The sequence below is a fragment of the Odontomachus brunneus genome, unplaced genomic scaffold (assembly GCF_010583005.1).
Source record: "Odontomachus brunneus isolate Ranch 3 - 2012 unplaced genomic scaffold, Obru_v1 Obru_scaffold_176, whole genome shotgun sequence".
Taxonomy (NCBI): Eukaryota; Metazoa; Arthropoda; class Insecta; order Hymenoptera; family Formicidae; genus Odontomachus; species Odontomachus brunneus.
Window position 1 is genome coordinate 405,078 of NW_022639626.1, and position 27,174 is coordinate 432,251.

General features: G+C 33.7%; 6 protein-coding genes across 11 annotated transcripts; 4 read left to right on the forward strand and 2 right to left on the reverse strand.

Annotated features, from left to right (window-relative positions):
- The first annotated feature begins 2,176 nt into the window (after positions 1–2,176).
- Positions 2,177–3,027, forward strand: LOC116851478 (mitochondrial import inner membrane translocase subunit Tim8 A-like). The gene is made up of 2 exons (XM_032830922.1): positions 2,177–2,467; positions 2,726–3,027. The coding sequence occupies exons 1-2, from the start codon at positions 2,375–2,377 to the stop codon at positions 2,915–2,917; spliced, it is 285 nt and encodes a 94-aa protein (XP_032686813.1). The 5' UTR covers positions 2,177–2,374; the 3' UTR covers positions 2,918–3,027.
- Positions 2,976–4,362, forward strand: LOC116851477 (peroxisomal biogenesis factor 3). Its single transcript, XM_032830921.1, has one exon. The coding sequence runs from the start codon at positions 3,017–3,019 to the stop codon at positions 4,154–4,156; it is 1,140 nt and encodes a 379-aa protein (XP_032686812.1). The 5' UTR covers positions 2,976–3,016; the 3' UTR covers positions 4,157–4,362.
- A 1,198-nt stretch (positions 4,363–5,560) lies between these two features.
- On the reverse strand, positions 5,561–8,152 carry LOC116851442 (26S proteasome regulatory subunit 8). The gene is made up of 6 exons (XM_032830825.1): positions 7,980–8,152; positions 7,748–7,892; positions 7,214–7,624; positions 6,635–6,861; positions 6,287–6,562; positions 5,561–5,919 (listed from the first exon to the last, which is right to left on the reverse strand). Exons 1-6 carry the CDS (start codon positions 7,995–7,997, stop codon positions 5,779–5,781), a joined length of 1,218 nt encoding a protein of 405 aa, XP_032686716.1. The 5' UTR covers positions 7,998–8,152; the 3' UTR covers positions 5,561–5,778.
- A 258-nt stretch (positions 8,153–8,410) lies between these two features.
- LOC116851439 (polycomb protein Asx) lies at positions 8,411–17,324 on the forward strand. Of its 3 annotated transcripts, XM_032830820.1 has the most exons (8): positions 8,411–9,208; positions 9,488–9,747; positions 9,845–11,041; positions 11,131–11,421; positions 11,520–12,392; positions 12,483–12,722; positions 13,072–13,115; positions 13,431–13,579. In XM_032830820.1, the coding sequence occupies exons 1-7, from the start codon at positions 8,884–8,886 to the stop codon at positions 13,075–13,077; spliced, it is 3,192 nt and encodes a 1,063-aa protein (XP_032686711.1). In that variant the 5' UTR covers positions 8,411–8,883; the 3' UTR covers positions 13,078–13,115; positions 13,431–13,579. The 3 variants fall into 3 exon arrangements, with proteins under 3 accessions (XP_032686711.1, XP_032686710.1, XP_032686709.1); XM_032830819.1 differs by lacking the exon at positions 13,072–13,115 and having other exon boundaries at positions 9,491–9,747; positions 13,431–17,324; XM_032830818.1 differs by lacking the exon at positions 13,072–13,115 and having other exon boundaries at positions 8,412–9,208; positions 13,431–17,324.
- Positions 15,928–27,091, reverse strand: LOC116851445. 2 transcript variants are annotated; one of them, XM_032830828.1, is made up of 4 exons: positions 26,785–27,091; positions 22,743–23,041; positions 22,229–22,396; positions 15,928–16,059 (listed from the first exon to the last, which is right to left on the reverse strand). In XM_032830828.1, exons 2-4 carry the CDS (start codon positions 23,023–23,025, stop codon positions 16,016–16,018), a joined length of 495 nt encoding a protein of 164 aa, XP_032686719.1. In that variant the 5' UTR covers positions 23,026–23,041; positions 26,785–27,091; the 3' UTR covers positions 15,928–16,015. The 2 variants fall into 2 exon arrangements, with proteins under 2 accessions (XP_032686719.1, XP_032686718.1); XM_032830827.1 differs by lacking the exon at positions 15,928–16,059 and having other exon boundaries at positions 21,096–22,396; positions 26,785–27,082.
- Positions 17,485–21,028, forward strand: LOC116851440 (golgin subfamily A member 5). Of its 3 annotated transcripts, none has more exons than XM_032830823.1 (8): positions 17,485–17,571; positions 17,652–17,795; positions 18,046–18,467; positions 18,554–19,013; positions 19,098–19,302; positions 19,389–19,628; positions 19,859–20,092; positions 20,193–21,028. In XM_032830823.1, the coding sequence occupies exons 2-8, from the start codon at positions 17,761–17,763 to the stop codon at positions 20,250–20,252; spliced, it is 1,656 nt and encodes a 551-aa protein (XP_032686714.1). In that variant the 5' UTR covers positions 17,485–17,571; positions 17,652–17,760; the 3' UTR covers positions 20,253–21,028. The 3 variants fall into 3 exon arrangements, with proteins under 3 accessions (XP_032686714.1, XP_032686713.1, XP_032686712.1); XM_032830822.1 differs by having other exon boundaries at positions 17,652–17,781; XM_032830821.1 differs by having other exon boundaries at positions 17,520–17,781.
- Positions 27,092–27,174: the final 83 nt, after the last annotated feature.

A 27,174-nucleotide genomic window follows, 5' to 3' on the forward strand; every position in this document is an offset into this window, starting at 1 on the left:
TGGATAGCAAACGCGTTCCGAAAGTCGCTGAAACGATGCTCAAGCATTTTCGCATCGGCCATGGAGACCAATGACGTATATATAGGCCTATATTCTAAATCCTCTTTTATCGATAAAAGTGCCTTAAATGTAGCTTCTCAGCCAATCAGGTGGCTCCTAACCCTCTTTTATAGATAAAAGAGGATTCAGAATATGGACCATTGACCAAGCATTCTTATACTTCTAATGTAGCAGCGAGTGAAGCCGAAAGTTGGCAGTTTAAAACAGAGTGAGAAAGTTGATTTGCCCCTAGTGCTTTCTCTTTCTATCGTATAGGAAGAATATGGGTGCTATTTCACGTATCGTACGACAAGCTTTTCGGATACGTTTATTGGTTGGCGAATAGAGTATTTCTAGGTTCTCTATTCGTCAACCGATGAACGTATCCAAAAAGCTTGTCGTACGACATGTGAAATATCAGCCTATGGCCGCTGTCAAGCTGTCAAGTGCTATATATAATGCAATGCAGAATTAAAAGAATAAAACCATATCTTTTACTTATCTTGATATAAAATTGATATTTATAATATTTTATGTTGTGTATAAATAATCAGCAATTGCTTTTATCCTGTTCCCTTTCCACTGTCAAATGAAAAAAGTTAGGTTATTATGACGAGATACAGTTCTTGGATAAGGTTTAGTGCTGTAAATAGTTCCATTTAGTACTTTAGAGCGACAAATGGATCAATCACATTGCTTTATTTAACGTTTTAAAGTGTTTGCAGTGTTAAACAGGCTCTCCTGCTTGACAGTCAATAAGATAGAGTGAGAAGACACTAGGGGCAAAACTTTCTCACTCTGTTTTAAACTGCCAATTTCTGGCTTCACTTTGCGGACAGAATGCTTGGTCTATGTATATGCATCATTGATGGAGACTGCTTCGATCTGTTTTCTATTGCTGAATTGGCTGCACTAATTTCCTCTCATCTTTTTTCCACCAAGTTTTATCTATATATCTGTCTCTTTTTAAGTCCCAAAAATGTACATCAGTTCAACAATAGAAAACAGACCCTTTGTTTATTTATTTCTTATCCGTATTTAAATAGCATATGGATGGGGCTTTAACATTTCAGTTGCTACAGGCTGCATTCCGAAATTCACTGCCAGTGCTAAAATTCAATAGTATACGTGACATGGGCTGCGTTCCGTTTCACGCATATGCGCGCATTTATCTATAGTTCATGTTACATATATTGTAGGCAATGCGCGCATAATGCGTGAAACGGAACGCAACCATGAACTATAGATTTTCAGTACTGGCAGTGAATTTCGGAACGCAGCCATATATAGATGCGTTCGAAAACGTCATCCGGATGTCTTTCTCTCTTTATTTCACCTTCGTATCTCTCTCACTTCAACACAGTGGGTTATGGAGGATTCACACCGCGTCCGATATCCGACATACGATGTCCGATATCCAATAAGAGAACAGCTTTCCAATGAAGAATTGAATTCTCTATTAGAAAGCTGTTCTCCTATTGAATATCGGACATCGGACGCCGTGTGAATCTTCCACTAGGGATAGGCAAAAAGAATCGATGTTTAGAAAACATCGATGTTCGCTTATTAAGAATAATAGGTACGATTCAGCGAGCGCTGCAAATGCTTGGTAGCGTTTTTACTTCTTTCTCTTTCTTCATTCGAATCCTAAGAATAGAACAAGAGAAACGCTGCGCAGCATTTGTAGCGGTTGCTGGACCGCGCCCAATATTACATGTAGAGAAAATGTTAGGGTCTCTAGAAATTCTCTATCCGATAACCAATCAGTGCACGACTCTCTACATGTAATACCATCTTCGGGTGCGTTCAGATTCCCTACCCGGATGCACTCTATTACTAGAAACACTATAGTATATGTTACATATACTATAGCACTTCTAGTATTAGAGTCCACTCGGGTAGGGAATCTGAACGTACCCTTCAATGAGCGAACATCGATTCTTTTTGCCCATCCCTACGGGTGCGTTCAGATTCCCTACCTAGGTGCACTCTGTTACTAGAAACACTATAGTATATGTCACATATACTATAGCACTTCTTGTATTAGAGTGTACCCGGGTAAGGAATCTGAACGCAGCCTACAGTGGATGCACCCAGTAACATTTCCGAACGTACCCTACGTAAAAACAAATAAAATGTCTCTTATCTTATCTTGCTATATTTTTTATACCATGATTTTAGAAGGAAACCTCGGTGACGATGACACATCTGATCTTCGAATGGTCCTATAAGCTAGCCGGTTGGAGAAGTGAGTTATAGAAAGTAATAAAAACGATCGAAAGTCGACAGTATCCGTTACATTAATGTGGCAAAAAGAAGACTGTGCATTTAAAGTATGAATCTTGTCGAGAATTCAGATAGACAGTTTGTCGTAGATAATCAACTAAAAGATTTCATCGAGACCGAAAATAAGAAGCAACAATTTCAGGTTAGTTTTGACAGTCGTATAAGTTAGGTCGAGATTTTCTATTTTGTATGTATTTACCTTGCGATATTTTTATCTTGCAATATTCACGTAAAATATATTGCAATATTATTTTCTTCACATAAAACACATTGAATGACAAGCATCTAGAATATCAATTGCGTACGTACATGAATATCTATATGAATATATTTGTAGTTTTTTCCTCTTTACATTCATCTATAAAAAAAGGTGATGTAATGTTTTTGGTGATATTTTTAGGCATTGGTACATGAATTAACCGACATCTGTTGGGAGACTTGTATGGATAGGCCATCAGCACGTTTGGAGGCCAAAGTCCAGAAGTGCCTTGTAAATTGTGTGGAAAGATTCATTGATACCACTAACTTTGTAACAAATAGGTTAAAACATATCGCTACAAGCTCACAACCTGAACTAGATAGTTTGGAATGATTGCATCATTCTAAGGATCATCTTTATCCCCTATAAGTAGTGGTAGAAAGTTTCTGTAACATATTCCAATGTGAATTAAATCAGCATCAAGTGTTCATCATGCTGTCGAGCATACGGGATTTCTTTAAACGTCATCAGCGTAAATTTCTAATTGGAAGTGCCATTTTTGGTGGTATTATCCTTGCAACACGTTATACCCGTTACAAGATTCGTGAATGGCAACAAAAAGAGATAAGAGTAATACTGGAAAGAGCAAAGAAACAACAGCATTTTGAGCAATTGGAGAAAACATGTAATCAGATGACAACGAGTCTTGCATTAAACATAAGGAATACTATAATCAAGGAACTCGATGGGCAGACTATTATAAATCAACTTAAACATGGCTCTGCAGATAAAATAGCATTGTGGAATGAACTAAAAGTTGTATCTATTTCACGGTCGGCTGTAATAATTTATGCTTACACAATGCTAGTTACATTTCTTAAAATTCAAATCAATTTAATCAGCGGATATATGTACTTAAATCAAACTATGGACAACATTGAGGATTACGATATACGATCAAAATACTTGCAACTTTCTGCGTATTTTATATACGAAGGTGTTCAAAAATTGTGCCACCTTGTGAAAAGTAAAGTTGAACAAGTCACAACTTCAATATCCTTGAGCGATAAATTAACATTAAGAGAATTAGAACAAATTTATTGGGCAATCACATCATCTATATTTGCTGACAACTTAAATGATCCTATCAAGAATATTACAAGTTACACAGTATCTCAACAAGCTAATAAAGATAAAGAGACGCCCGTGTATACAAAAATAATTGATCAGACGCTAGATTTATTAGAGAGCGACGAAGTCCAAAATTTAACGCAAAGAAATATCCGGAGTGGATTTGTATCATTGATGGATCACATATCTGAATACTTTGGTGATGTTCCCAAAACCAGAAATGGATTATCTTATCCAGGACCATCAAATCAAGCCAACATGGACTCGACATGGATAAATCCAACTGAAGCAATAAATAATGGAACAAGCGAACTTTTAGATATTAATAAAACCACCATACCTATGGCCAAAATTATTCCAATTGTAATTGGACAAATTCCAGATAAACCAACATCAAAAGACGCATCAACAGATTGGCTTCAGTGTCTCATGTCAAATGATGAAATCAAAATGCTTGGAGCAAATATTTACGAGGCATTCAGTTATAAAACTTACACTTAAGTTGCGACAAATTTAATAATTATTTTGAAATTACATAATAGAGTATAGCAGCACGTTTTTAGAATATATGTAGATATATAATGAACGATATATAATTTACAATCAGGGAAGGTAATAATTTGTGTGAATAAAATATTCCCATTCAAAGTTTAATTTCGTAGAAAAAATTGAAGATTAAAAAATAAATTTACTCAGTTTGAATCATATTTGATTTCTTCTTCTTTTTTTACATAAATTGATTCTGGTCGTTCTGCATATAAGAATATCTGTTAAAAGTAGAGATATGATACATTTTTTGTTTTATACATACCCATATATATATATATATATATATATATATATATATATATATATATATATATATATATATATATGAAAATCATATAATATTTATAATAAAGTATATTTTATTTTTAGTTTTCATGATCGTTTTATGAATATTGGTTTTGGTGATTATTTCATGATCTTGCCTTAATTATTTTCATATGCAGAAACAAAAAAAATTATATCTTTTGATATATTTTCATGTTTTTTATATACTGGCACTATTTTGCCAGTAATCGCATATTGAGTATTTTATCAATTAGGATTTTATTTTTCACTCCAAATCAATTTGAATTGAGAACATGTGCACATTATTAAGAACATGTGTGTGTGCAAGTATCTCATACATATATATATATATATATATACAGGATGTCTCACACTCCGGGCATTTTGAGGGAACGTAGAACAGGTTGCGGTGAACATAAAAGTCCTATACTGTTTTGCGATATTCGCAATAATTATCGAGATATTGTAGAAAATTTGTGAATGATTATACAGAATTTGATAAATGAGTTATAGTAGCGACGACTGCCGTCGTGTACTTTAGGTCAAATTGAACAAAAAAGTCCTCTACCATTTTGCAAATAATCACATAGATTTTTAATTATTAATTAAAGAAGATGAGTGCATTATCACGCAAAATCGTGCAATAATCTTCTTTAATTAATCATTAAAAATCTGTTTTTATTTGATTATTTGGAAAATGATAGACTTTTTTGTTTAATTTGACCTAAAGTATAAATACACGACGGCAGTCGTCACTATTATAACTCATTTACCATATCCTGCATGATTATTTACAAATTTTCTACAATTAATATCTCGATCATTATTGCGAATATCGCAAAACGGTATAGGACTTTTATGTTCACCACAACCTGTTCTACGTTCCCACAAAATGCCCGGAGGAAAGTGTGAGACACCCTGTATACACATATACACACACACACACACACACACACACACACACACACACACACACACACACACACACACACATATATATATATTATATAGTTATAAATTTTATAAATACTTAAATAAGTGGCAAATAAAATGATATTTAACAACGAGAGATATACTATTCTCACATATATTTAATTAATGATTTGATATTTACGTAAAATTTGTGTGTCGCGTACATCTATAATTTTATGTAAACTTCCTATATTTTCCCGTTCTACATACATCATATTCCAATCCTGATTAAAATGGTTTACTCACATAAAAGAAATATTAATACATCAAAGATCATTAATGAGAATGTAATATTGAAAAAAAAACAGTGAAATCTGTTACTTCCATAATTTCTTAATCGACATATTTTTTTCGGAATCCTTTTGCATCACTTTTGCTACAGCCATTTCAAAATCCTCTTGAGTTACATGGACACGACGTTCTCTAAGAGCATACATTCCAGCTTCAGTGCAGACACCCTAGTAAATTATATGTATTTATATACATGTTTTCGTTTTATATTTGTATTGATATTCATTTGATTTATATTGATGTTTTCGTTTTATATTTTATATTGATATAAAAAAAATAAAATATAAAGATATTGTGTTAAAAGAGTTTTTAAAAATGTTTTTTAAGCTTTTAAGAATAAAAACACAAGTGAGATGACATGTTAGAAACATTACTGAATTCTTGCAAGTAGAACACTAAACATTTATATCCCTTTATTCTAAATAATCTTAAATCTTCAAGAGAGCTTCGAAATAGATTAGATATACAATCAACATTTATATATATATTCTGTATTAATAGCTGCAAATATAAGCTAAACTTATGTTTTATTACCTTAACTTCTGCCCCTGATGCACCAGGCATGAGTTCAGCTATCTTTCTTAGATTTATTCCACGTGTTAAGTTCATTTTCCTAGAATGAATCTTTAAGATGTCCAATCTAGCTTCTTCATTTGGAGGTGGGAATTCGATTTTACGATCAATACGTCCAGGACGTAATAATGCCGGATCCAAGATATCAATTCTGTTTGTAGCCATGATAACTTTTATATTCTTTGTTGCTTCAAAACCATCCAATTGATTAAGTAACTCTAACATGGTTCGTTGAACCTGAAAGTATAATATGTTTAAAAATATAAAATTACAAGTATGAATTTATATAGCTTCTTTTTCTATATTTACTTCACTATCGCCTCCAGATCCAGATTCAATTCGGGAACTACCGATGGAGTCAATTTCATCCATGAATATTATAGATGGTGCATGTTCTCTTGCCATAACAAAAAGTTCACGCACCATACGTGATCCTTCTCCAATAAATTTCTGTACTAATTCAGATCCAGATACACGAATAAAAGTACATTCAGTATGATGTGCAACTGCTCTTGCAAGCAAAGTCTTGCCAGTACCTGAAGATTATACATTATTAAAATACATTAATATTTTGATAAAATTCCGCGTTTATGTTTCTACTTATCCATTTTAATTAATACTGTTTTGCAAACATGCGATTGCACTAAAAGATACACTGAAGAAGATCAAATAAATGATCAAAATGTTTTTTTTCATTTACGTAAAAACTAAAATTTTTTTAATTATATTCACATTACCACATTAATTATCTTGAATTAACTCTTATTAATCTTATAATTATACTAATTTACTAAAATATAATTAAGATTGATAAAGAATTTACAGTAAACAACTGATAGTAAAATATAATATTAAATGTTCCTTTTTAATGATATGATAGACTGTTACCTGGTGGTCCATACAAGAGCACACCTTTAGGTTGTGCAATTCCAAGGGCATCAAACAGTTCTGGATGCTTAACAGGCAACTCTATAACTTCTTTAATTTCTTTTATTTGTTTGTCTAAACCTCCAACCATTTCATATGTGGAATCTGGTACTTTCTCTACCATCATGAGGGAAACAAGTGGATCCACTTTGTTTGGCAATATTTTATGTAAAGTATAACTTTCATTACGCAAAGCCACACGTGAGTTTGGTGTCACATCATTAATGTCAATATTCTTGTCTAAATCTACTACAAATTTGCCTTCAGGATGTACTTTGACTAAAACCTTTTTCTTGTCCATCGGTTTAACTACCTCTCCTACATAAGAGCCTTGTTCCTGTAAAAGTTGCAACTCCTCCCGAAGCATACGTACTATATAAAGAAGGAAAAGAACATAACAATTATTACATGAAAGTAATTTTTTTTACACAAAACCAAAAGTATGTTAAATTTTTATGAATTATATACAATATTTATATTACATCAAATTAGTACCTTTTGCATTGAGCTCATTACGCTGTGCTTGCAATCTCCTTAAATTTTGGCTTTTCTCAGCAACAATTAATTGTAATTCCTCGATTTTCGTAATATAATATGGTTTGAAACCTTCACCCTTGGCATTTTTCTCATCAATGTCCATCTGAAAAATTTCCGAAGTGTGTATTTGTGTTATAGTTGTAAATAAATATAAAATTTCAGTCACCGTAGTGATTAAAATTTCCTTTACCTTATTTGTAAGCGTCATGATTGACTCACAAGTAATGAACGTTCCAAATATAAGTATTTAATATATTTCCATTTATAATGAAACACTGGTGAATGTCAACTTCTACTACGAGACCTAACCTTATCTTTCGCCAAATTTCACAAACGGCCACTTCTTGCTTGTCATTATTAAGGCTTATCCAGATGAACTAGCATAACCTCATAATCGCATGTCTAACGATTAATTTTCAGAAAACGAATTCCCCTATTGGACCCAGGTATGTTCCAAAATTCATTGATAAAAATACAGAAGCATAGAGGGCGAAAGCATCGAAAGTATTGAGAAACTTTAAGTGGATCGCACTCTAAACACCACCTCTAAATATCTATTATAGCAATTGAACTACACCTTGTGGAAACGATTAATGATTAGTGGATTTGATTTGTGCATTCTTTCAGATCTCGACTAAATGTAACGCAGTCATTACTCCGATTGCTCTTTTCAATGAGTATGTTCTAAGATATAAAACGAGTTGATCGTCTACATGAATCGACGCTTCCGCGACATAAATATGTAAATACAGTATGGCCGAGAGAAGCGGAATCTTTCTTACTTTTGCGGATGGCATTTTGCCATATGACTGAGAGGGTCGTAAAATTTCACTATTCAATGTAATCTTGTGGATTTACGTACCGTTGAATGAAATGACGTGAGCGATTCCATGAAAACTTTATAACGTATTTCAACCGGTCGCACGGGTATGTTGCTCGGTTGTCACTGGTGAGAAAGAGAAGGAGAGAGAGAGAAAGAGATGTTATGTTTATATCCCGACGAGAGCAGGACGTAGCAAGAGACGTTCGTGAGCGCTGAATCTACGAGAGGATGGAATGCAACGAACGAAAACGCTAATATACAATTTAACGCTATGCCGCGGCAAGCTTACACTGTGTGTCCTGATATTTCGCTGGACGATGTTAAGGCAGTAAGCACTGTCATGGACACAGATGTGGAACTTGGCAAAAGTGAAGGGTGCGAAACTATTCCGGGTTGCTCCGGTTACTCTAGCATGGTGCACAGTAAGAAAGTTATTAAACATGCATTACGACAGCAGGCCAAACGGCGTAGAAAGAATACAACAATAGCGGCAGGCAATTCCCGTACATTACCTAGGATTGTTGTCAAGCCGTTACCTCCACCTCCACCAAATGATCCACCATCTCCAGTTAATAATGTACAACACATCAACACAGGTAATTTTTGCGTTGAGACATAATTGTCCTATTTATATTTTGTACATACAGTATATCGATATCATTATACATGAAATGTCTCCTAAGACAACTAGCTGTCTCATTTATTTTTTAAACTAAAGAAGATAACAGTTTATTATTTTGCTTGAGCAAAGTTCACTTTACAATAATGCTAGATGACTGAAGCATTAAACTTGGTTTTTAATTGTGCCAATCCATTGATACATAATTTGATAACTGGCAAGTATTTCTAATAAGTCAAATTTTGCATGGATATAGCAGTGGAAGAACCTGCTGCCACAATGAGAGAGGTTTTGGCTAGTTTACCTGGATTTAGTTTAAAATCAGGTCGCAGACGATCTACAAAGAGATTGTCAGCAACTGCGCAACTAGAAGCTGGTCTGGTGGATTTGGAATCTCCAGCGAGCATATTAGCAAGTACGAGTTTACGAGCTCTATTAAATAGGCATACTTTTCAAGGCTTACCTCCATTGTATCAGCGAAAACTCGCACAACTTCTACCTGCTGTAGATAGACAGGTACAATTTTTTAACCTCTATGATATACTACTGTATATATTGATTGATGTTGATTCAGCAAGATTTAACGCGTTATCTATATTAATTATATCCTCAGGATGCTGCTATCTCCGGATTGAATAATGAATTCTTTGCGAGAGCTTGTCTAGAATGGCGAAAGCGTTTAGCAGAGGGAGAATTCACTCCAGAGAACCAACAACGTCTGAAAATGGAAGCAGAGCGCGATAAGAATAAGCTAGATCCATGGAAAGTAAAACACTTCGAACCAATATGGGGAGAAAAACGAGAGCCTAAACTCAAATCGAGTCTTCATTATATTAACGAGTCACGTTCTAGTGGTGCGGTAACACGTTCAAGTTTAAGACTTCGTTTGGAGGCCAACATTGATATCCCTGTGTCGGAACACACGGTCTGTCCCATCGTAATGGCAGAAGATAAGAGTGACACCAATTGCAAGACTGAGATCAGTATAAAAAATTCCGACGATATAACTAACTCTGAAGAAGTGCAGCAAAATTTGATACCTTTGGATTATAATACATTGCCGGAGAATTTAACCGACGAGAAACACCTGGAAGATGCTGCGCACATAAATTCTGTAGAAGCAACAGAAGATATTCAAATGCACGAGAGTAGAAATACGGAAGATGTTCAAATTCATGAGAGTAGAAATGCAGAAGATATCCAAATGCATAAGAGTAAAACAGAAGAGATTGACAAAATTATGGACGTTTGTAATAAACAAGATATAATTGAAGCTAATGATATCACGAGACAAACTTGTCAACAGGAAGATATCTCGAATGTCTATGAAGAAGAAACAGAATTTACTCCCAGCGAGAAAAACGTACAACCTATAGAAAGCAATATAATTGAAGCGTCAGAAGAAGACACTGTGCTGTTACCTGATGATAATTCATCGCCTAGATCCAGTGAACAGATGGAACGTGCATCTCACACATCTGGGGAATCGATTTCGCAGATATCCAACGAGTACATGTCGCAGGCATCCATAGATCAAATTCCGCAAATCGCAAAAGAGCAACTTTCTCAAATATCTAACGATCAAATTTATCAAATGTCGGATTGTGAAACCACGAGTATCCTAAAGACTTCATCGCCACAGGATCAAGTTAGGCCAGGAGATATTGTAATGGAAGACACCAATTTAATTAACAGCAATCAGACTGAAGCAAGTCAGGCTTCGCATGAGAATCCAGCGGATAACGAATCTCAGATTCCAGAAGGAATGGAGATTGATAGCGAAACCTTGCAACGTATCCATGAACTCGAGGTAAGCTGAAAAAGTTCCAGCGCATTGCGAGCTTATCAACGAATTGCATTGCAGTTGTTAAATATTTTTGCGTTATAATTGTATTCCAGGTACGAGGAGAAATGCGGGAAATGTACGAAGAAATTTCGGGATGTCCGGAAGAAATAATATATCCGATTTTGGAAGGAATGGAGATGGCTTCAACTAATACGGAAGTAACCGAACCACAAGTGGTATCTGGACAGACTGAAGATACCAGAGCAACGGACGTAAATGCCGGTAATGAGGATGAAGCTCTTCGAGAAGCAAATAATTATGTCTGTTCCGAAATGTTAGAGTGCAGTTGGACAGTGGATCCGACTGTTAATGGTATCAGCAATAATAACAACAACAACAATAGGGTAAGCATATATGCGTGATATGATTATACTCGAACATTTCTTCGAAATTGTTTACAATTTTATACTAATTTGCACATATTACTTTTACACGGACAAAGACGCAAGAGGAACTACAAGTTCCTTGGCCTTTGGTAGCAGCTGCACTCGACGGATCTGTAGCGGCTAATATCACAGTGACAACGCAGGATGAGTGCAGCGAAACGTCTACAACTACCGACTCTACGAATCCTTCGCAACAATTTATTAGCACCGACACTAATGTGGAACCTGTCAACTGCATTCAATTGCCAGTTGTTCAGAGTGCTGCGTTTCAACCGGACGGCTTGGCCATCAATACGCCCGGGACCAGTTGCGTGATGAAGAGCTTGCAAAGCTCGCAAGACCCGCCAATTATCGCATTCCCGCAGTTGCAGTCCATCAGATTCGTGCAAACCAGCTTTAACCCGCAGGAGCAGGAGACCACGTCCACGTTGAATAACTCGTCCGCAATCTCGGCCGCCCAAATGCAGCCACAACCGAGCACTACTGCTCAAGTTAATATGATTCGGACACAGGATACTATCGCTCAAGTGAATACACAAAATAATAATAATAACGCTCGTAGTAACGTTCAGAATATCATCGCGACGCAAGGCCAAGTACAAAATGCTCTCCCAACTACATTGGGAGTGCAGTCTCAGAATCGGGCGCAGAATGCGATTGTTATTCAGCACCAGGCTACTACCTCCGCTCAACCCCGACAAATCGCAGCTGCTGTACATCAACAACAACAACAACCACCACCACAACAGCAGCAGCAATATGCTGGATCATCCGTGACCGTCTCATCACGATCCTCACGTGTGTCTAATCAAGGCAGCCAGAGAGGTTCTAGAAACAGTAATAAGGAGCAAGGAGGTAGATCAAGAAGCTCTACGAAAGAACCGCCGGGTGCTGTCAATTTAGAGCGCAGTTATCAAATATGTCAAGCGGTAAATATTAATCCAACAAAGTTACACACAAAATGTATTAAAAAAAAAAATTGATTTTTATTTATGTATACTCGTGATTATTGCTTCCAGGTCATACAAAGTTCGCCGAATAGAGATCAATTGAAAGCTCATTTAAAACCACCACCTAGCTTACTTGCTAGAGCAGATGGTGCTTTCACGACAAACAAGTCTGGCGGACGGACGGTAACGACGGTGAAACCTCAAAAAACGCAGCAAGCGATCCAGCATAACAAACAAGTCCAAAATAAATCACAGACTGTTATGCTGAGACATGTTTTTGCCACAGCGCGTCAAGCTACATCAACGGAGGTATGTAACACATATTATAAAAAATTGTGCTTTTGAAATGATATCTATCTGCTAGAAGCACGCATACACGTAACTTATTACATTAACTTTTTTAAGAGACGTGTGAGAAAAATTGCCGTCAATTCTTGGCGTACTTACGGCAAATCATTATCGAATTTTATGAAAAAAAATAAATGGAGAAGATAGATTATGATAATAAATTGTAATAATATATAAAGTTTTTCTTTATTCTGTGAATAAATGTCTAATTCGACTTTATTTCTGAATAAACTTTTCTTATTGTATGAAATGTGTACTGGACACTCTTGAGCATACGTGCATACTATTTTATACTTTTCTGTGTGTACAGTGCTAATCTCGTGGGTCGCTTGTGATGATCTCTGTATCATACAGGTACCTAAATAAACAAATCTTTATCTTAGTTTTGGATATCGAAATGCAGTAGTGGAGATAGTACGACTTTGTCAGATGCAACGACATAGCAATGCGTGCATTGCTACAAAAATTTACTTCTGCAAATACGATGACAACGGGGATGAGCAAATGTGTTTGTTGTACCGATGATGAGCATAAAAATATTACAAATCGAAATGTTACTCGTACAATATATCCCTACTCGGATGAAAGTAACTTGAACACGAAACGTTGGTTCAAGTTGCGTTAGATTTTTATGACGATCGTATCAATAATGTTCTCAATGCCTTGCAGGTTGCAGAAAACGCTCCTATAGCACAACTCGGATCTACCACTAGTAACGGTCTTGGGCAATACATACTTGTACAAAGAACGGGAGTTGGGGATAGTGCTCCAAGAGCGTCGTCTGCCCCTCCGTTACCTCCACAAATCGCAGGGATGGGTGTCGGAGTGCATTTGGTGCGTGGACGACCGGCAAGCGCTGGAGAAGGTTCTCATCAAGCTGTCACGTTGAAAGCAAGAGGCGTGGATGGCAGAGTGACGGGTGGCGCGGAACCCGGTGCACCTGGTATGATAATCGGAGGTGATCCACCACCCCCTTGCGAATGTAATATGCGAGGAGCTATGGTAATTTGTCGGCAGTGTGGTGCCTTCTGCCACGATGACTGCATCGGGCCTAATCGTGTCTGTACTACCTGCCTCATACCTTAATCATTCTTCACCGACTGTTCGTGTATAAATTTAAACCCGTTACGAGATTAGAGTGCTGAGAGAATTCGGTTATAAATTAACAATGAAATTCAGCGATAAATTAACGCGAAAAACAACTGAATTCGCTGAACGAATACAAATTTCTTGTATAACAAAATTGTACTATATTAATACGACTGTCTTTTTAATCCAGTCAGAGAGATAAGACGAATGTTTCTGATGCACTAAGATTGATTGAGATTAAACAGGAATTAATAAAAAAATAAAATTTTACACATTAGTTCTTATCTGTAATGCACTTATGTTCCTTCTGCTATGTTTTAAGATAGTTGCACCAGAGCCCAAGCTTTATTACATTAAAATAATTTTATATTAAATATATGTCGCTTATATAGATTTTACTTCATAAAAAAGAGAATGATACAAAAATTTATAATATATTTTGTAAAAAGGAATATATGTTCTTTAGTGTTATGCAGTACTTGGAAATTTCTCAATTTGATCAAATAAAGACTTTTTTGGTTTAGCATCTTTGGCAATTTTGTTTTGTAAGAATTATCTATTTGACTGGAGTACACACCCGTAAAATTAATTGATCAAAATATTATAAATGTTTACTGTCCAGCACTCTCTCTCTTTCTCTTTTTCTTTTTACTTCTCTCTATCCTCTCTCTTACATTAACGAAAACTCCTATTTTAAAGTTAAGGGTGATAAAGGATACAGTTGAAAGTATCAAGAAATATTCGATTATTCTATTATAAATTTAATAAAAAATATACATATTCTTATTATTATATTCTTGCCTATCATACAGATTTTATTACAGACTGGCATACATGTATAATATGTTGCTAACAGATATTTCTGACTTCAGATATTTTATCGACTTTATACAATGTATACAAAATTATGTTAACAAAATTAGCTTGTATAATAAAAGTACAGTGATATCTGCCTAGTTATTTGACCGAGAGACAACTTAATTTTTGCTAGAGAAGTTTATTTACTGAATAATTATTCTAAATTTTAATTTTTTTTATATAATATTTTTATATTTTGTTTCCGAATTTATTGCTACATTAACAAGACATCTGTGAATTCTATTTAAATAAAAAGCAAAAAAATATATTCGATATGGAGAACTATGAAAATATATAATGTTTATTTGCTTTGTGAAATAATCAAACTCTAGTCTATACTATGTAACATATAGTATTATGTATGCACGTGTATGTGTACATATACTTTATAATATAGAAATAGCACAAAAGAATAAGTATACTTGTACTATTTCTATATTTATTTATTATGTATTTATTACATCGATAGTAAAATCTTTTATATTTTTTGTAATTTTTGTATTTTCTTTATTATATATTTCCCATTTCATTATCACTCTCATGCTCACAAAGTGCTTCTCTAAATCATTTTACGATTATTTCACACGCAATCACAGCATTTACTAATAAGATGATATGCACGGTGTTTTATTAATATGATATTTAATTACATTATAATTTTTGCTACTAATTCCACTATTTCAACTGTATTCTTGGAACCCTTGCTCAAAGTTTAAAACATAAATCTCCCATACACCAATCCTAATACAGTCTTCCACTAAACATCACACTCTGTAATATGTATATGTTTGTTATTTATTTATTATCATGAATTTATTTTTATTATAGCTGTGTAGAGAAGATATTCCTGTACATGTTGATCTCGAAGCTAAGCGATAAATCCTTTGTACATGCTCTCTTTTAAATCATTCCTTTGAAATAGGACGATCTACTAAACTCTATTTGAATCTTAATATAATTCACGCTATCTTTTGCATATTAGTATATGTTATATGTCAAACTAGTATCGTCGGACATTATGTACAGGAATGTAATTTAACATGAAAATGAATAATTAAGATTAACAGTTTATTGCAGATAATAATAAAAAGAAAAAAAAGAACAAAAATAACTGAATATTCATAGCTATAAAACTAGGGGTATACATATGTAGTTCTATATTATTCGATTTTATCTCCCACTTTGTTACAATTAACTCTAACGTTGTTAGTATACCGAGGAATGATTTATCGAGAAATCGCGTACGGTTTGATCATCACCATAACTTTATCCATATGTTTTAGTTCCAGTTAGTGTTAACAATCAGTTTACAGTGTCTTTGCAAATATCCCATGCAAATAATGTAAAGGATCTGCAAAGAAAAAAAATCTTGCAAAGTATTGATTTTCATGATCTTAAGATGGTGTTACTGATTGGAGCATAACATATACATGTCGTATTAAATGCTATAACCGTACACCTACAATATATTGTATCAACTTTGAAACAATGTTCAAATGTTTATACACTTGCATTACTCAAAAAATGTCAAGACAGAGATTTCAACACTCATCACCTTATGTTAACCAGATAAGCATTGACAGCATTATTTTTAGCATTAATATCTGATTTATATATTAACTTCATATTATTTATTTACAAAATGTTTCACATTGGACAAAAAACCTGTTTGAATCTTTAATAATTGAATCTCAAATATCAGATATTAATTTCATGAGAATGACAGAAGCTACCCCAAAAATATTAAAATATCGCAAATAGTTATAAAACTATTTGAGGATGAAAATGGAAGAGGGATTACTTCAAAATCAATTTCAAAAATGCATACAGATAAAATCTTATCTCATAGTTATTTGAATTTTAACTGGATTTACTTGAAATATTAAATACCAAAATTCAAAATTATTGATTGATAAATTTTTTATTATTCTCAGTAAATCCTCTATATATTTCGAGTAAAATATCTTATGTTACAGGAAAATAATAATTACCACGACGAAACAGTGAACAATGTGGTAAATAAGATCGATTATGGTGTGCAGTTGTAGCGTTAGAATACTTAATTTTATGTACATTAGTTCATTTTCTCTTTCATCTCTGTGTGTACACATTCATACTTAAATCCTCTCCCTATCCAGTTGTTATGATCGTATAAGGATTTTAAGCAGTTGAAGGTTTTGAGGCAATAATATGCTAAGTCACACGACGTGTAAAGACACGCCACATCTTAGGCTTATATTTATTTATTGGTTCTGTTATGCCGCGATTTGATTACTTACACTTTTCGGTACATGAAACAATAAATTCGAAGATCTTTTTTCTGTCGCTCGTCCGCGATAATTTATCCCGTGTGGCTTGATACGTTATCGCCCTGGTCCGTCAACTTACGTTTAACGAAATTAAGAAATGTGCGTTGCATATTATGTGTTATACTTTTCTTGATATTTTTAACTGCGTTACTTACTGGTACCGATTATCTATTATGGCGCGCATCGCAATTATGACATTTATTTTTTATTCAGTAATAATAGTAATTAGTATTACTGCAATTCGATAGAAGTTACTCTGTATCCGTCGCTCAAATGTAAATAAAGTAATATACGTTTAATATGGGAACTTGTTTAATATTTAAGTATTTATTGCGCGATTCGAGAATGTTTTACAGTTTCCGTTGTTTAATAAAGATCCGGAAGGTAAAAGCGCAAAGGGTAAAAATATTGTGAATTTGTTTCCAAGAAAACGCTAGATGTCGTCTACAGTCCATTAACAGCTTCATTAGTTCCTTACAAAAGCGTTAGATGGCAGCAGATAAGACATTAGTTGCTTTCACCATGACACAGTGTGTGTCGAATAATTGTTACGTGTACGTATAAATCATTGTATTCGCTTTTTCAATTAAAAATTTTCATCGGTTTTTTTTTTCGATTATGGCTTGGTTATCAGATCTTGCTGATAAGGCAGAAAATTTACTAAATAAAATCGACAAAAATACTGCAGCCGTTTTGAATAAAGACAAGTACGAGATGTCACATAGTCATCTGTCAGAAGTTTCATGGCTTTCTCCGGAACCACGGTAATTGTGTTCATGTAAATTTCAGATTATTGCTGATAAATATTTCAATTAGAGACTACTTCACAAATTTCAATAAAATCTTATTGTTTTATCTTTATTTAGCATCACAAAGTATAAATTTATATTTTCCATAAGATTGTTAGCTCTGGATAATCATCAATAATTAAACATTTTTTTTCAAAAATGTATTCAATGACATTGTAGAAAATCAATCGGTTTAAGTGAATAGAAATTTAATAAGTTTCTTTGTTTTTCTTTTTTTAGATTGAATGAAGACACATCCAAGGTACCCTTATTGGAATCATCTAATCATATAACCTATATTGGTCCTACTTCAAATTTAACATCATTAAATCTATTAAATGTAACAGCATCTAAAGATGATGCCTTGTTTACATACTTAAATACTCCAGAACCAAGTCCAAAAAGGACAACAGAATCCTTGAAATCACCGTCAACTACCTCTTCGTTATTAGTGGAGCATCCTACTGACGATACAGACTCAGAATTATCGATTCATAGTGATCGGATTAGCCCAACTCCAACTCATATCTCCATAGATGTTTTAAATGATAAAGATACACAAATAGATGCTGAAAATACAAATTTAAATCTATCTAATGATATAAACACTTTAGACTGTGAGCACATAAATAAGCAAGTAATAGAGGTCCATGTACAAAATGGTATACTTATATATATATATGTGTATTTCTTTTTTAGAGTATGTATTTTTGTTAAATTAAAATTCTATTTAGCATTTATGTTGCAGAACATAATGGCATGGAAGAACACTCAAATATTTTCTATTCTCTACCTGAATATAAAGTAAAAACCAATAGTTTAATGACAGATAACTCAAATAGTTTAACAGACTTAGTAGAAAATAAATCTATACAAAAGTATATGAGAGAAATGGAGATGAATTTGGTGAAACAAAATGAGTTACTTGGAAAACAGGAGACAGATCACCAAAAGGAGATTATAATGTTAAATGAAAAATTAAAAGCTTTTGAAGCAGAAAAGTTGGAACAGTCAAAACAAATAATGGATTTGCAATTCATCATTGATAGAAACAGGCAAGAATTAAACTCTGTTAGATCAGAATTGGAACAGCATAAAGCTAGAGCATTAAAAACTTTACAAGAAAAGGAGAAACTCATTGCAGAATTGAAAAGTAATGCATCAACAGCTATGGATGAAGCCACTGTCATGGAATTGAATCAATTAAAGTATTTATTATTAAATATATTGTCACATAAAATTCTTTCATTCTTTTTATGGAGCACAATATAACTTGTTGCATTAAATCACAGGCAGGAACGCGATGCCGTTAGGGAGGAAAATCAACAAATGTGTCACCAGTTGAAAATACTACGTGAAGAGCTCATAAATGCAGATCTAAACTTGGAAAAAATTAAACAAAAATCAACCGAAACAAATCTACAAAATCAAGAGATTCTCGCTAACGAAAGACGTCGAAGGTTAGATGCAGAAGAAGATGTGAGACTGCATTCTGAGGTATACCTGTGCACTTTTTTATTGTATTTATATAAATGTTACATTCGTGGAAGTGACTAGATTAATAAAAATATATTGTTTTACAGGAAATAAGATCTTTGAAAGATGAATTAATTACTGAACGCAACGGATTCAGCTTACAATTACAAAGACAAGATTCTGAGATTTCTAAACTTAGGTTGCAATTGTCCGCATCAGCAATACCCAATAGTGAAATGGATTCGAGACTAGCATCCCTTACAAAAACTCTGGTTCTAAAACAGCAAGCATTAGAGTGCTTGACAACAGAGAGGAACGCATTACGTCTTCAACTAGAAAAACTTGAAGTAAGTATAACGGATTGAACACTTGAGAACATAGATAATATGTTCTAATAGATAATATAGAGAATATGTATAATATGTTTGCTATAATTTCCTTCGCAATATATTACTCTAGACTTAAAATTGACACAGATATATACTATACATGTTCAACACATTGTAAAATGTGTCTGTAGTAATCTTTTAAGTATTTTACACATAATATAAAATCCTGATAGTAATTTTTCTAACAGCACGAGTATAGAAATGTTGCTGGCAATTTACGAAGAAATATATCGTATAATAATATGAATGATACGGACGACGCAAAGGCCCAAGTCCCCATGTTTTTAATGGAAACACCGTTTGACACGAGCGTTACAAGAAGAGTAAAGAGAGCTTATTCTTCATTAGATGCCATAAGCGTACGAACAGGAGTATTTTTAAGGAGATATCCATTAGCTAGAATTTTAGTATTGATTTATATGGTGAGTGTACATGGATATGTAATTTTGTCATTAACATTATAAAAGAATATCATTATATTATATGTTATATATATATATATATATATATATATCCTTACAGGCATTGCTCCAGTTTTGGGTTTTAGTAGTACTCCTATCTCAATCACCAGAAGCGCACTAACGATTGAAACGCATTATATCTTAAGACAAAACATATATATTTATAGAAAACTTCACTTTGTGAATATCAGAGGATAATATTTGAATTTTATGTAAATTAGATCTTGTACAGTTTAATGTAGCAATCTTCAAAGTCAAAGAAAACCATAGTTAAATGAAAAACCTGAATAAATATATGATAAATTTCAGTGATAGATTCGTAAGAGATATTACAATCTTTAAATTATATTTACTTTTTTACTACACGTTTAAATACGTACGATGTTACAGTTAAATGTATTGCGTGGATAGTATTAAAATAAAAATATACAATAAAAAACTGAAATAGATAAATTAATATTTGTTTTTTTTTGTTAATATGTTTATCAATTACAATAGAGTTTAGTATTATTGTGCCGATAAGAACTATTAGTATACTCATTTAGTATACTTAATGTTATAACAAGATGTTATTTGTAATGTCTTTTTGCAGTAGATTTATTCACATATATAAGATCAAATTCCCAAAAACATTTCCCGTGATTACGTGGACAATAAAACATTTCTAAATTATAGGAAATATTATGGTTAAATCTAATCACTACATCAAATCTAAATATTATGTAAGTGTTGCTTTTCTACTATAAATGTATATATTTGTATTGCTCTCAAGTGACTGGAAAATAGCGCTTAGACGCATACGTAATACATGCACTTTTAGGCACAAATCCTATCAGTTATTTCTACATATATTTGATTGAATAATGTATTTATGTTAAAAGAATATTTATCACATAATTTTTTAGTATATGAAATTTATTTTATATATATATATATATAGCCCCCTGAAATATATATATATATATATATATATATAGCCCCCTGAAATATATATATATATATATATATATATATATATATATATATATATATATATATACATACTATAATTATCACACAATTGTAAAACTAAAGTATAGATCAAATGCAGTATTAATATTGCTTTCGATCTGTCGGTTAAATGTAAATATTTCAAAATGCATCACGATTATGTACAATAAATAATAATTTTTGAACTATATGAAAGATCTATCAAATTCTTTTTATAAATATATTATTTTTATACACGCACGTGTACGTACACACACGTACACACATTATCTTCATCCTCATCAATACATTTCTCTCATACTATGTATTCTAATAGATAAACACACAAACAATTATATGAAACAATTATATTAAATTATTCAATAAGATTCTCAATAATTTTGAATATCTTATATGAACCAAGTTAAATATTGTGCATTAAATTAGTGAAAGAACATCATGTAAAGAATAAAATATTTTTTTGGTTTTTTAACGATTTCAAATATTTCAAAATATGATCACACTGTATCACTAACCTCATGAAATATTTCGATAAATTAATGTATTTTAACTCTCTGATACACTACGATAATATGCCGTTTTAACAAATTGAAATAGATATATTGTTGCAAAGATTTCCACTTATATTAGTCCACAAATGTTAATGAAATAAATCATCGCTGCTTCCAGACTAAGAAATACTGACTTCTAACCTGGATTGTTTAAAAATTTACAATATTTAAGATAGACTATTGACCCGACTTATTCGTTTGTTAAGAAGAGTTTATTCTGTACATATAAAAATTGTATTTTATATATGTATTTATGTACATAAATACATACGTGTGTGTGTATATATATATAGAATAAATTTTTTTGCTTTTTAGATGTTTTTTAGATATTTTTTAAATCGTTTTTTAAATGTGGATGGACAGAGATAAATACACAGAACGATCGATTATTAACCCTATTCTTTGCACAAGAATGCGCAATTTTTATCTTAATCGTGTTTATCGCAGGTAGAGGTAACTCTACGAATGGAATCGAACGAATTTTCGGTCGAATCGGAGTCGAATGATACCGATATCGTCGAGATAACCTTGTCCGTAGATGATGAGACGATCTCACCTTCAAGTTGCGGCATTTGCAATCTATCTTGTTGACGCTGATTTTTCGGATTATTTAATACTGAACGAAGAAATCTTCGTGTTTCCGCCCGCAATGCGTTTACGCGTCTTTGAAGGATACGATTGCGCCGCACAAGAGTTATCGTACGGATAACGATACTCCAGAGATCTGCGGAAATAATCCGAAAATGCATCGAGAACAAAGTACTATCGTTAAAACGAAATAAAACAATTGTCAAGCTCGGCCAAACTGGAGTCACAGGACATTTGCGTCAAACCTTATTTAAACGTGATCGTGAATTCGCTAGTAAGCATTTGTCGTTGAAACATTTTCAAGTGATTTCGCAAAAATCTATCACACATGCAACGTAACAAGAGAATTCTATTTACAACAAAAATTGCTACGTTCAATATCTTTATATTTGAATAAAAAATGATTTCACGCAAAGTTCATGACATTTTATCGGCCAGCTTGTTGAAAAAGCTCAAAATAACTTTGCTAACATTCGTTATACCTTTTCTTGCCGCGACGAGTTTCCTATAGTGCTCATCTGCATTGATTGGAAGCCGTCCACTTTTGTCTATCGCGGAACAGTCCGAAACCTCACTTGTACATCCTAATTTTGGTGAAGGGTTCATGTAAGATGTCGGAGGTGTTTCACCAGTGGTTCCGGTTCGTAGCGTTTGTTCCAATGCTTGCTGCTTAATATTCGCACGATTTCTTTGTCGTCGACAAACGTACACGTTCACGGTGCTTGCCGCGGTCGGAAACTCCGCAAGGCAAACGGTCGGTGGCATTTTTTTATATAAATATCTGAAACATAAATATGTTGATATGTTCTCAACCAATTTAGATATCATATAATATTATCTAATAAAGAGAGAAACGACTATACTCTATACTAGTAATCATTTCTTTAAGAGAAATATCATGATAGAAATTTCGAAAAAACAATTTTTTAAAAATGCATTTCTTAAAAGATAATATAACTCTGCAAAATTGTTTAAAGATTCGCTGAAAATTGATAAAGTTGAGGGAGAATTTTTGAAATGTTGTCGAAGTGTGTAAGGGCACTGAGGGGTACTTCAATCTCTCGAGACTATTTCTTTAAAGCTGGCCTGGAAGATATTTAGAAAAAAAGTAATTGATCTGATTAACTTTTACCTTACGGCATATTCTTCGTAACCGAATTATTTTCGTTTGTATATATAAATACGAATTTTTCTTTTTTTTCAAAAACTTATCGAGAAACATACAAAAAATCAATTATGATTTTTGCCAAGAATTCATAATCTTTTTTATAAAATTTGCTATTTTGTAAAAACAAAGCTTTTCTTTCAAAGATTTTATAAAAATCTCTACATACAAACGAAGTCACTTTCATGTAGTTTCTACACATTTTTACTTCATTGACTTCAGATTAATCATTCAGAAGTAATCATCTAGGCAGTGTAATCATGGTTTTCAAAAAAGACCTTATTTTACAGAATCTAGTTCATCATGTTAATAAAACATGTTTTAGATAAACAGCGTAAGTTTTCTTTTTTAAACGTGTACTAAAAATATATGGCCATTAAAAAATCTATTGTTGCTTAAAAAAAAATTCCTAGAGATACTCTTTTATCTTTGCCCTTGCCGTGGTGTTCCCTCTTAATGAAACCCGCTAGAATTCGCGATCGCATAAAACAATATTAGTCTTTCCGTTCAATTTGAGGCGAACTATAGGCTTGTGTGCATGAGATCAATCTTAAATACTACAGCACATTCAATTCATAGAATCCTGCACGTGGATATTCTTCCTACGCTGCTCTTATCGCCCGGCGACACGATCGATGCAGGCGATGACCTGATTACCGTTAACGTCACTGCACGTGCCTGCACCGAAATAATACTAAAGCCTCAACTCCCACCCAGCATGCGGCGCGTATATATTTGAGATTGTTTTGACCTCGAATCTTCTCCACCACGTGCGAGCGTGACGCGCGGCCATACGATGCATGGTAAATAAATGCGAAGTCCTTGACATTAGTGCGTAGAAACTTGAGCAGGTAAAGTTCATCCGCACCGCACGTGGTGCACACGCGCCTCCAATCCTCCATTATTTACACATTCTTTTTTTATTGATATATCCATGGAGTCTCGCCGTGGAGATTTACAGCATTTGTGAGCATTTTTACGTATCGTTTGCTCGCGTACTCGATATTTACTGCTACGCTATATAGAGTCCCAAATCTCAAATCGGTTGTGTAACTCGCGGATTTTTTGGCCAACTTTGCGAATCGAATTTTTAATGTTTTCTTTATATCGAAAAATAAAGGATTATAAAAATAATTATATTAATAATTATTATAAAAATAATTTTCCTCACCCAAAATTCCACTAATTGAGACAATACAAATCTTAATTTCCTAAATAACTTGAAATATATTCTTTTGATTAAATATTAATTTATTTGCTCATTAGAAATTTAAATGCTTATAAAGTATCTAATATCTAAAAGATAAGAAATAATCATCTCAACATCAGTGAAGGAAGAAATTGATCATAGGTCGACGATAACAAGCGGTTGAAGGGATAATCTGTGTATATATATAGTTAAAAAAACTAATTTAACGCATATATTTACATATTCACATATATTTTTACTTCTATAACTCAGAAACAATTTTCTTTTTCTATAACGAACGATTATAAACGATGTAACAGTTTCTGGCAGTTTTTAACGATTTGCTATTTTCAGCCAGAGAAACATCATTATACTAAAAATTCATTTCCTATCATTATACATTTTTGGCACGTGCCGATGCTTAATAAAACTGCTCATGCCACACCTTAAAGTCGCCGTCTATTTGCGTCTTCTGCCGATCGTGTTGAAACGACGCTGATGGAACGCGGCGATAATTCTGGCGTTCGCGGGAAAAACTCGATTAAAGCGTTAAGGTTGTATAGTGGTACACGTGCGGACCACGATGCGGGCGGACACGTGGAAGGCCGTCTTACGTCATTCTGTCCCGCACACTCTATTAGAGATCGCGGACGAATGCTTCCGCACGATACACACGCGCACACGTGCCGACCTGTATAGACATCGGACACGTGTGCGCTGACATCATTTTAACACGTCAGGACGTTTTACACATTTTATGTGTCAACAAGGGCACATTATTAATAAGAGTTTGATGATGAGCGCTCGATCTCTCACGCCGCCTATGAATTATCGCCGAATTTTTTTCAATAGCTTTGTTTTGTGACTAATTAAAATGTACATAATTGCGACGTGGTTGAAATACATCCTTTTCTTCACAGCTACTTGCTACATGTACTTCTTCTTTTCACGCTTTCTATACTTAGAGCGGCAGGAAGTAATGGGAGGATATCTCGAAACTACCGGATATCTTTCTCGACCACAAATGACCATCAAATTCTTTAGTCAAAATGCGGTTAACTTTTTCCTATAAAAATACTTTGCGAAATAAGCTTCAAAAGCACAAACGCGCATCAATTAGTTGAAGTTTATCGTTACTGTCATTAAAGCCAAATTTCTACGTAAACTACATAAAAACTGAATGTGAAATTTATAAACTAGTTTCACAATTTTTACTTTAAGAGCGATCATGCTTGTTGTTTCAGGAAATTCCGAGAATCCAAATAAATACTAAATCCTTTTGAATTCAGTTTTTTTTTCGCACACAGAATATGTACCGTACACATACGTACCGTCACTACAGTTCAATGACTCGAACTCGTTTCTATACGAATTTTTTAGTCAACATATCGGAGAAGGATGAATACACATAATTCTCTTTGTTTTCGCCTATATAGTTCTTTACGAGCCATCCCCCTTTCTTTCTCCAATTCATAGTTAAAATTACATTTTCTATGCAAATTGCACGATTGTTACTATCGTTTCCCTGATATATTAGTCATGCGCTACGTAGCTTCATCATTACGGTATAACGGAATAACGGTAAATAGTAAGGATATTATCGAGATATTATAACATATTTCGATTTCGTTTCGGCTCTTTCATTTTTGGCACAACCTCAAGTATTTTTGTGTTATATGTAAATCGCCTTGATAATTACTATCGCGTAATAGGAAAAACTGCGAAGCTTCTTAAAAAAAAAAGAAAATGGAAAAAGTAGAAAAAAGAAATAAGTTTGAAAATCTATCGAGAATTTTGACAATTTATAAAAAAATCACTGCAATTGTTTAAGAAAATGTTCGAACTTTCTTCTCTTCTATTTATTACTTTTTTCCTAATAATTACTTACGAAGACAACGCTTAGCAGTAAGTATGAGCACTCTATGTAGCACGAAACTCAGTTTGCGCGGTGATTCCTCATCACGTCTTCGATTTCTATTGAAATACAGGATCGGCTTACCGAAGGCAAAGGCGCGGTAACTTTCGGTTGTGACGAAAACGAACAGCATCTATATCGAAAAACGTAAAAGTATAACTTCGGATATCGACACTAAGGAGATACTGTAAATTTGACGGTATGGAGTTACTGTGCTGTATAGTGTATCGTAAAAGTTCATGATAATATACCTACGGAATAATAAGAATGTCACTATCGCTGTCGCTCCCTTATCATTGATCTACGCGCGCCGATGGTCGCAAATCGACTAACGATGCAGAAGAGTCGCCATGTTACTCTCACTCGTGGTGTCGAGGGCACGCCGCGGTTACGCACGCGCGTTATGCTGGTGAAGTACACAAGCGAAGGTTCGAATTGACTCCAACGTTATATCACAATGACAAAAGGGACGACACGTGCGTCCCCACTATAACGCCCGCGCCGTCGTTGATATATGCGACAATGTTACGGTCAGACCAGCAACCTCAGGTTCAGTTATATCAGTGCGATCTAAACAAAGTGAGCTGAGAGAGAGAGAGAGAGAGAGAGAGAGAGAGAGAGAGAGAGAGAGAGAGAGAGAGAGAG

What these genes read in the sequence shown, in the direction of transcription:
- LOC116851478 (XM_032830922.1), top strand. Translation starts at nt 2,375, where the DNA reads ATGAATCTTGTCGAGAATTCAGATAGACAGTTTGTCGTAGATAATCAA. An exon ending in ATAAGAAGCAACAATTTCAG is followed by an intron (nt 2,468 to 2,725) that starts GTTAGTTTTGAC and finishes TGATATTTTTAG; the next exon opens with GCATTGGTACATGAATTAAC.
- LOC116851477 (XM_032830921.1), top strand. Translation starts at nt 3,017, where the DNA reads ATGCTGTCGAGCATACGGGATTTCTTTAAACGTCATCAGCGTAAATTT.
- LOC116851442 (XM_032830825.1), bottom strand. An exon ending in GCTCTTGTATGGACCACCAG is followed by an intron (nt 6,862 to 7,213) that starts GTAACAGTCTAT and finishes TATAATCTTCAG; the next exon opens with GTACTGGCAAGACTTTGCTT. An exon ending in GATCTGGAGGCGATAGTGAA is followed by an intron (nt 6,563 to 6,634) that starts GTAAATATAGAA and finishes TTATACTTTCAG; the next exon opens with GTTCAACGAACCATGTTAGA.
- LOC116851439 (XM_032830818.1), top strand. Translation starts at nt 8,884, where the DNA reads ATGCCGCGGCAAGCTTACACTGTGTGTCCTGATATTTCGCTGGACGAT. An exon ending in ATAACAACAACAACAATAGG is followed by an intron (nt 11,422 to 11,519) that starts GTAAGCATATAT and finishes ACACGGACAAAG; the next exon opens with ACGCAAGAGGAACTACAAGT. An exon ending in GTCAAGCTACATCAACGGAG is followed by an intron (nt 12,723 to 13,430) that starts GTATGTAACACA and finishes AATGCCTTGCAG; the next exon opens with GTTGCAGAAAACGCTCCTAT.
- LOC116851440 (XM_032830821.1), top strand. Translation starts at nt 17,636, where the DNA reads ATGGCTTGGTTATCAGATCTTGCTGATAAGGCAGAAAATTTACTAAAT. An exon ending in ATGGAATTGAATCAATTAAA is followed by an intron (nt 19,014 to 19,097) that starts GTATTTATTATT and finishes ATTAAATCACAG; the next exon opens with GCAGGAACGCGATGCCGTTA. An exon ending in ATGTGAGACTGCATTCTGAG is followed by an intron (nt 19,303 to 19,388) that starts GTATACCTGTGC and finishes ATTGTTTTACAG; the next exon opens with GAAATAAGATCTTTGAAAGA.
- LOC116851445 (XM_032830827.1), bottom strand. Translation starts at nt 23,025, where the DNA reads ATGCCACCGACCGTTTGCCTTGCGGAGTTTCCGACCGCGGCAAGCACC. An exon ending in ACTCGTCGCGGCAAGAAAAG is followed by an intron (nt 22,397 to 22,742) that starts GTATAACGAATG and finishes TTATTTCCGCAG; the next exon opens with ATCTCTGGAGTATCGTTATC.